General features: G+C 41.3%; 1 protein-coding gene across 1 annotated transcript in view; it reads left to right on the top strand.

Annotated features, from left to right (window-relative positions):
- RBM28 (RNA binding motif protein 28) overlaps positions 1 to 9,426 on the top strand; it is a 59,633-nt gene extending 50,207 nt beyond the window's left edge. The window contains exon 19 of the mRNA XM_069765434.1: positions 8,258 to 9,426. Within this exon, the coding sequence (XP_069621535.1) occupies positions 8,258 to 8,398 (141 nt within the window). The 3' untranslated portion in view covers positions 8,399 to 9,426. The remainder of the gene's footprint in view (positions 1 to 8,257) is intronic.
- The last annotated feature ends 423 nt before the right edge of the window (positions 9,427 to 9,849 follow it).

Consider the following 9,849-nt stretch of genomic DNA (forward strand, 5'->3'; position numbering starts at 1 on the left):
GCGGACGTTACCGCTGTGCTTTCACTTTACGGCCAGCAGTCAGTCAGTGCGGGAAGCAGACGGCAAGGGACAGACACCGGAATGTAAGTATGTACTGTTTTTTTTTTTTTACGCTGGTAACCAGGGTAAACATCGGGTTACTAAGCGCGGCCCTGATCGGGATCGTTGGTCGCTGGAGAGCGGTCTGTGTGACAGCTCTCCAGCGACCACACAGCGACGCTGCAGCGATCGACATCGTTGTCGTATCGCTGCAGCATCGTCTGTGTGACGGTACCCTAACAATATCCATTGTTAGCATAATTATCACTATACCTGTAGATGATTTGCCAGAGTGGTGTAATTTCCAAATTGGGGTAAATTGAGGGGGGAATCTGCTCTTCTGGCACTTAGGGGCTCTGTATATAGAGTCTGCTAATTATTCTATGAAAATTAGTTCTCTACGAGTCAAATCGCACTCCTTCCCTCCGAATCTCGCCGTGTGGCAAAACAGTAGTGTACAGCCACATATGGGGTATTGCCACGTTCACAAAAAATTGTATAACAAATTATGTAGTCATTTTTACCTATTTCCCTCTGTGAAAATGTAAAATCTTCGGCTAAATCAACATTATACTGGTAAAAATGTAATTCTTCACCGCTCTGATGTATAACACGGGTTTGAGAAACACATGTGGTATCAATATGATCACTGTACCCCTAGATGATTTCATTAAGAGTTGTAGTTTGTAAAATTGGGTCACTTATGGATGTTTCTGCTGTCCTGACAGCTTAGGGTCTCTTCCAAGCTTTGCACTGTGCCTAAAGAGTAGTTTTTGACCACATATGGAATACTGCCATACTCTGCAGACATTGTGTAATGAATTTGTGGTCTATTTTCTCCTATTAGCCCTTTTGAAAATTAAAAACTTGGGGCTAAAACATCATTTTAGTTTAACCCCTTTACCCCCAAGGGTGGTTTGCACGTTAATGACCAGGCCAATTTTTACAATTCTGACCACTGTCCCTTTATGAGGTTATAACTCCGAAACGCTTCAACGGATCCTGGTGATTCTGACATTGTTTTCTCGTGACATATTGTACTTCATGATAGTGGTAAAATTTCTTTGATAGTACCTGCGTTTATTTGTGAAAAAAACGGAAATTTGGCGAAAATTTTGAAAATTTCGCAATTTTCAAACTTTGAATTTTTATGCAATTAAATCACAGAGATATGTCACACAAAATACTTAATAAGTAACATTTCCCACATGTCTCCTTTACATCAGCATAATTTTGGAACCAATTTTTTTTTTTTGTTAGGGAGTTATAAGGGTTAAAAGTTGACCAGCAATTTCTCATTTTTACAACACCATTTTTTTTTTAGGGACCACGTCTCATTTGAAGTCATTTTGAGGGGTCTATATGATAGAAAATGCCCAAGTGTGACACCATTCTAAAAACTGCACCCCTCAAGGTGCTCAAAACCACATTCAAGAAGTTTATTAACCCTTCAGGTGTTTAATAGGAATTTTTGGAATGTTTAAATAAAAATGAACATTTAACTTTTTTACACAAAAAATTTACTTCAGCTCCAATTTGTTTTATTTTACCAAGGGTAACAGGAGAAATTGGACCCAAAAAGTTGTTGTCCAATTTGTCCTGAGTACGCTGATACCCCATATGTGGCAGTAAACCACTGTTTGGGCGCATGGGAGAGCTCGGAAGGGAAGGAGCGCTATTTGACTTTTCAATGCAAAATTGACAGGAATTGAGATGGGACGCCATGTTGCGTTTGGAGAGCCACTGATGTGCCTAAACATTGAAACCCCCCACAAGTGACACCATTTTGGAAAGTAGACCCCCTAAGGAACTTATCTGGATGTGTGGTGAGCACTTTGACCCACCAAGTGCTTCACAGAAGTTTATAATGCAGAACCGTAAAAATAAAAAATCATATTTTTTCACAAAAATTATATTTTTGCCCCCAATTTTTTATTTTTCCAAGGGTAAGAGAAGAAATTGGACCTCAAAAGTTGTTGTCCAATTTGTCCTGAGTACGCTGATACCCCATATGTGGCAGTAAACCACTGTTTGGGCGCATGGGAGAGCTCGGAAGGGAAGGAGCGCAGTTTGACTTTTCAATGCAAAATTGACAGAAATTGAGATGGGACGCCATGTTGCGTTTGGAGAGCCACTGATGTGCCTAAACATTGAAACCCCCCACAAGTGACACCATTTTGGAAAGTAGACCCCCTAAGGAACTTATCTAGAGGTGTGGTGAGCACTTTGACCCACCAAGTGCTTCACAGAAGTTTATAATGCAGAACCATAAAAATAAAAAATCATATTTTTTCACAAAAATTATATTTTTGCCCCCAATTTTTTATTTTTCCAAGGGTAAGAGAAGAAATTGGACCTCAAAAGTTGTTGTCCAATTTGTCCCGAGTACGCTGATACCCCATATGTGGCAGTAAACCACTGTTTGGGCGCATGGGAGAGATCGGAAGGGAAGGAGCGCCGTTTGACTTTTCAATGCAAAATTGACAGGAATTGAGATGGGACGCCATGTTGCGTTTGGAGAGCCACTGATGTGCCTAAACATTGAAACCCCCCACAAGTGACACCATTTTGGAAAGTAGACCCCCTAAGGAACTTATCTGGATGTGTGGTGAGCACTTTGACCCACCAAGGGCTTCACAGAAGTTTATAATGCAGAGCCATAAAAATAAAACAAAATTTTTTTCCCACAAAAATTATTTTTTAGCCCCCAGTTTTGTATTTTCCCTAGGGTAACAGGAGAAATTGGACCACAAAAGTTGTTGTCCAATTTGTCCTGAGTACGCTGATACCCCATATGTGGGGGGGAACCACCGTTTGGGCGCATGGGAGGGTTCGGAAGGGAAGGAGCGCCATTTGGAATGCAGACTTAGATGGAATGGTCTGCAGGCGTCACATTGCGTTTGCAGAGCCCCTAATGTACCTAAACAGTAGAAACCCCCCACAAGTGACACCATTTTGGAAAGTAGACCCCCTAAGGAACTCATCTTGATGTGTTGTGAGAGCTTTGAACCCCCAAGTATTTCACTACAGTTTATAACGCAGAGCCATGCAAATAAAAAATATTTTTTTTTCCACAAAAATTATATTTTAGCCCCCAGTTTTGTATTTTTCCAAGGTTAGCAGGAGAAATTGGACCCTAAATGTTGTTGTCCAATTTGTCCTGAGTACGCTGATACCCGATATGTGGGGGGGAACCACCGTTTGGGCGCATGGGAGGGCTCGGAAGGGAAGGAGCATCATTTGGAATGCAGACTTAGATGGATTGGTCTGCAGGCGTCACATTGCGTTTGCAGAGCCCCTAATGTACCTAAACAGTAGAAACCCCCCACAAGTGACCCCATATTGGAAACTAGACCCCTCAATGAACTTATCTAGATGTGTTGTGAGAACTTTGAACCCCCAAGTGTTTCACTACAGTTTATAACGCAGAGCCGTGAAAATAAAAAATCTTTTTGTTTTCCCACAAAAATTATTTTTTAGCCCCCAGTTTTGTATTTTCCCAAGGGTAACAGGAGAAATTGGTCCACAAAAGTTGTTGTCCAATTTGTCCTGAGTACGCTGATACCCCATATGTTGGGGTAAACCCCTGTTTGGGCACACAGGAGAGCTCGGAAGGGAAGGAGCACTGTTTTACTTTTTCAACGCAGAATTGGCTGGAATTGAGATCGGACGCCATGTCGTGTTTGGAGAGCCCCTGATGTGCCGAAACAGTGGAAACCCCCCAATTATAACTGAAACCCTAATCTAAACACACCCCTAACCCTAATTCCAACGGTAACCCTAACCACACCTCTAACCCTGACACACCCCTAACCCTAATCCCAACCCTATTCCCAACTGTAAATGTAATCTAAACCCTAACCCTAACTTTAGCCCCAACCCTAACTGTAGCCCCAACCCTAACCCTAGCCCTAACCCTAGCCCTAACCCTAACCCTAGCCCTAACCCTAGCCCTAACCCTAGCCCTAACCCTAGCCCTAACCCTAACCCTAGCCCTAGCCCTAACCCTAGCCCTAGCCCTAGCCCTAACCCTAACCCTAGCCCTAACCCTAGCCCTAGCCCTAACCCTAGCCCTAACCCTAGCTCTAGCCCTAACCCTAGCCCTAATGGGAAAATGGAAATAAATACATTTTTTTTTATTTTTCCCTAACTAAGGGGGTGATGAAGGGGGGTTTGATTTACTTTTATAGCGATTTTTTTTAGCGGATTTTTATGATTGGCAGCCGTCACACACTGAAAGACCCTTTTTATTGCAAAAAATATTTTTTGCAATACCACATTTTGAGAGCTATAATTTTTCCATATTTTGGTCCACAGAGTCATGTGAGGTCTTGTTTTTTGCGGGACGAGTTGACGTTTTTATTGAAAACATTTTTGGGCACGTGACATTTTTTTTATCGCTTTTTATTCCGATTTTTGTGAGGAAGAATGACCAAAAGCCAGCTATTCATGAATTTCTATTGGGGGAGGCGTTTATACCGTTCCGCGTTTGGTAAAATTGATAAATCAGTTTTATTCTTCGGGTCAGTACGATTACAGCGATACCTCATTTATATCATTTTTTTATGGTTTGGTGCTTTTATACGATAAAAACTATTTTACAGAAAAAATAATTATTTTTGCATCGCTTTATTCTCAGGACTATAACTTTTTTATTTTTTTGCTGATGATGCTGTATGGCGGCTCTTTTTTTGCGGGACAATATGACGCTTTCAGCGGTACCATGGTTATTTATATTTGTCCTTTTGATCGCGTGTTATTCCACTTTTTGTTCGGCGGTATGATAATAAAGCGTTGTTTTTTGCCTCGTTTTTTTTTTTTTTTTTTCTTACGGTGTTTACTGAAGGGGTTAACTAGTGGGCCAGTTTTATAGGTCGGGCCGTTACGGACGCGGCGATACTAAATATGTGTACTTTTATTGGTTTTTTTTTTTTATTTAGATGAAGAAATGTATTTATGGGAATAATATTTTTTTTTTTTTTCATTATTTTGGAATATTTTTTTTTTATTTTTTTTACACATTTGGAAATTTTTTTTTTTACTTTTTTACTTTGTCCCAGGGGGGGACATCACAGATCAGTGATCTGACAGTTTGCACAGCACTCTGTCAGATCACTGATCTGATAGGAGTGCAGGCTGCTTCACAGTGCCTGCTCTGAGCAGGCTCTGTGAAGCCACCTCCCTCCCTGCAGGACCCGGATCCGCGGCCATCTTGGATCCGGGGCTCGAGCAGGGAGGGAGGTGAGGAGACCCTCGCAGCAACGCGATCACATCGCGTTGCTGCGGGGGGCTCAGGGAAGCCCGCAGGGAGCCCCGTCCCTGCGCGGTGCTTCCCTGCACCGCCGGCACATCGCGATCATCTTTGATCGCGGTGTGCCAGGGGTTAATGTGCCGGGGGCGGTCCGTGACCGCTCCTGGCACATAGTGCCGGATGTCAGCTGCGATAAGCAGCTGACACCCGGCCGCGATCGGCCGCGCTCCCCCCGTGAGCGCGGCCGATCGGCTATGACGTACTATCCCGTCCAGGGTCAGATAAGCCCAGGGCACCTCGACGGGATAGTACGTCTAAGGTCACAGAGGGGTTAAACAATGGAGAAATTCTTCATGGTGTAGTTTCCAAAATGGGGTCACTGTGTGTGTGTGTGTGTGTGTGTTCAACTGTTTAGGCACATCAGGGGCTCTTCAAATGCAACAGGGCGTCCACAATCTATTCCAGACAATTTTGCACTCCATATATCAAATGATGCTCCTTCCAAGCCCTGCATTGCACCCAAACTGTAGTTTTCATTGGGGTGTCAATGTACTCAGAAGAAAAAGTACCCCCAAAATTGTTGTGTAATTTCTTCCTTGTGAAAATATAAAATTTGGGGCTAAAACAATTTTTTTTCTAAATATAATTTCATGGCTCAATGTTACAAAATTCTGTGACTCACCTGGAGGTTCAAGGCGCTCACCACATGTCTAGTTAAATTCTTTGAGGGGTCTAGTTTCCAAAATGGGGTCACTTATGGGATGTTGGGCTTTCCACTGTTTAGGCACATCAAGGGCTCTCCAAACACGACATGAAGTCCTCTACCAATACCAGCCAATTTTGTGTTCCTAAAGTCGAATGGCGCTCTTTCCCTTTTTGAGCCTGCTGTGCGCCCAAACAGTAGTTTTCCACCACATATGGGTATCGGTGTAATCAAGAGAAATCGCACAACAAATTGTGATAATGCAAAATTTGGTGCTGAAATGACCTTTTTGTGGGGAAAAACAAAATGTTGTTTTTGTTTTTTGTTTTTTTTTCCCATACTGCTTCCTTTCCTGTGAAGCACCTGAGGGGTTAATAAACTTCTGTGGTTTTGAGCACCTTGAGGGGTGCAGTTATTAAAAAAAAAAAAAAAAAGAGAAAAATTGTAATAGCCTTAAACTCATCAGCAATGTGCGCACGTTGAATAATTTCTTGCAGAAATTTCTGCAAGGTTTCTGCGTCTCTTGGCAGCAAAAACGCTGCAGAAAATTCTGCTGCATTTTTGGTACGTTTTTTTCCTGTGCATTCAATGGTTCAAAAATGCACAAAGAAGTGACATGTTGCTGCTTTAAACGCACAGCAAATCCTGAAAGGAAAAATACTGATCATGTGCACAGCACTTCAGGGTTCCATAGCTTTTTGTGTGCCAATTCCGCCCGGAAAAAAAAAATTAAAAACGCATCTTGTGCACACAGCCTTACCCTTCCAACTTCCTACCAAAAAAACATTGTTTCAAAACTAATGCTAATGTAAAGTAGACACGTGGGAAATGTTATTTGTGTGGTATAACTATCTGGTTTAAGGGCATAAAAATTCCAGGTTTTAAAATTGTGATATTTAAATTTTTTTTTTTTTGTCAAGCTTTTGATATTTTAATAAATAAACAACAATAATGGCGTCCAAGATTTACCACTAACAAAGTACAAAAACATTCTCAGAATCAGTGGGATCCGTTGAAGCATTCCAGAGTTATCTCATAAAGTGACACTGGTCAGACTTACATGTGATGTATATATACGTCATATATCGCGTCTCCCCTTTTGATACCGTCTCCGACACTGAGTCTGCATCTTTACGGCACATGATAGCTGATGTCATGTGCCCGTAGCAGCTGTGAGTGGAAACGCTATCCATCCGTGGCTGTTAACATGTTAAACGCCTCTGTCAGTTTCTGACAGGGGCATTTAACATTCTCGCACCAGAAGCGCATCACTAACTCCCATCCATCGGCTCTCCTGTCACGTTAGTGTTGCGACAAAGGATTGGCGTGGCATCCGGGCGTTTACAGGAGTTTTTAAAAACATATAAAAGTTAAAATCTCCAGCCTTTAACCCCTTTCACAATAAAACCAAAAAATTTCACAAATACACGTATAAAATAGTATCCTCGCATTCAGAATCGCCAGATCTATCAAAATCTAAAAATAATCCGATCAATAAACTGCTTGACAAGAAAAGAGATCAAAACGCCAGAATCGCCTTTGTTTGACCGCTGCAACATTGCAATAAAATGCAATAACAGGCGATTAAAAGATCGCATCTACCCCAAAATAGTGTCAATAAAAATGGCACCTCAGTGCGCAAAAAATAAGCCCTCACCCAGCTACAAATCCCTAAAAGTGAAGACACTACGGGGCTCAGAAATTGGCGCTTTTTTTTTTGTTTGTTTGTTTTTTTAATATAAACATTGGATTTTTTTTTTCACTTGCACAAAAAAAAGAACTTTGACATGTTTGGTATCTGCAAACTCATATTGACCTGGAGAATCATAATGGCAGGTCAGTTTTAGCATTTAGTGAACATGGTAAAAAAAAAAAAAAAAAATCTGTGTGATTGCATTTTTTTTTTTTTTTTGCAATTTCAACGCACTTGGAATTTTTGTTCCCGTTTTGCAGTATATTATATGGTAAAACCAATGGTGTCGTTCAAAAGTACAACTTGTCGCACAAAAAAACAAGCCCTCGCACAGTCATATTGACGGAAAAATAAAAAATGTCTCTTGGAAGACGGAGAGCAAAAAGCGAAAATGGGGGGAAAAAAGGCAAAATGACCCAGAAGTTGAAGGGGTTAATGTACAAAGTGGCTCCCTCCTTAAGGGAAACCTAAGGAGGAACTACTGATGGGAACACATAGGGGATCTAGGAGCATTGTTGAAGAAGGCAGCTCTTTAGACTCTCATGTATCTAAAATATTGTCTCTTTTCCAGGAACCTTCAAAGAAAAAAAGGCAACAAAGAAACCAGGAAGAAACTCGCTTCAACCAGCTGGTGGAGCAGTACAAGCGGAAGATCCTGGGAAAGCCCAATAGTGCTGTCCCAGTTAAGAAAAGCAAATGGTTTGAGGACTGAGTCTGACTGCCAAGGCACAGTCACATCTGTACAATGTTGTCCTCCATCTACGCAAGAATTTGATTGGAAGCCTTCAAAAGAGCATACATAGCGAAGTATCGACACACGGGCAGTCTGATCTTCCTGTACTGCAGATATGGCGATATTTGCCTTCTGAGGCACCCACCCAATGTCAGAACTGGAGGACGCAGCTCTTTGTATTATAGGTGACATGCAGAAGTCTATGGAGAAGATGTATATAGAAAGATGGGTCTGCATTTTCCGTCAACTACAATGCAGACTCTTTGTATATATATCTACAGGGAACGCTTATATTTTAGGATTCATAGGACTCTTGGCAGGCCTTCCACCAGTCTGACTTATGATATTCACACTATTTTCTTTAGTAGTCTGTCTCCAAATCTGTACAAAGAAACTTTTGTGAAGTCCTTTTTTACTGCAGTGTCAAAAGAGCATTTTATTTGTTTTTATGTAGTTATTAATAAGAATGTTGTACTGAAACTTCTGATTTTTGAGCAGTGCTTTTTGCATAATACTCAACACTGGTTTTGTATATCTGCAAACCGCAGACTATGGTGCACGGCCGGTCACACTTGTCCTGACCCTTATAAGTCAGCAGGACCATGATATGTGGATGTGTGAAACCGGCCTAATATGTCATACGTGTCCAATATATAGAAAGATGCTTGGCATTGGAATTATACCCATCAAACCAGTTGTTTATCTTGTGCTCTTTTATTTAATTGTTTCTATCCTCTTACTTCTACCAGAACTGTTATAAATTAAAATATTTAATAAAATATGGAGCTGCATCTTTTCTCCACCACTATGTAAAATAAACCTGGCATCATCGCATAGGCTGTAGCCGGGCAAATATACTCTGATGACAGACAACAGAAACAGAATAATAATAAAGTGTACAAATGTGTTTTCTAGTGATCTAGCCAAATGTGTGTGCCAGGTATATATTATATAAACGTGTACTCAGTCCTGTCCTGGTCCAATAAATGTTTATTGTCCATATAAAACCCTAAGGCTCCGATTCTTCTATCAGTTTCTCAACAGAATTCTGGCATTAAACTATTTTGAAATGTTGTAAAATGGCAAAAATTGAGACGGGCTTAACATTTTTGCAGTCAACCCTGAAACCTTTGACTCATGATCCAGTCTGGTTCTTAATAGCGGTTCCTGGCCTGTTGGACAGGCGGTAGGTAGGTGTCTGATACATAGTGTATCCAGCCATACAAGTGCTCCCTTGTGAGAATGCAGCTGCACAGGTCGCATACCTGTAGATCAGCTCTGACAGCTTCTTCCTGAACTCTTGGAAGACTGACAAGTATGTTTGTTCCCTCTGGGCGCCACTAGTAATAAAATTAAAATGACATTAAAATAGTTTTAAACCCCCCCATCCCCTCCCACCCATATGCTCTTCGGTAAACTTCATATATGTC

Source organism: Ranitomeya imitator, chromosome 4 (assembly GCF_032444005.1).
Source record: "Ranitomeya imitator isolate aRanImi1 chromosome 4, aRanImi1.pri, whole genome shotgun sequence".
In the NCBI taxonomy this organism is placed as follows: domain Eukaryota; kingdom Metazoa; phylum Chordata; class Amphibia; order Anura; family Dendrobatidae; genus Ranitomeya; species Ranitomeya imitator.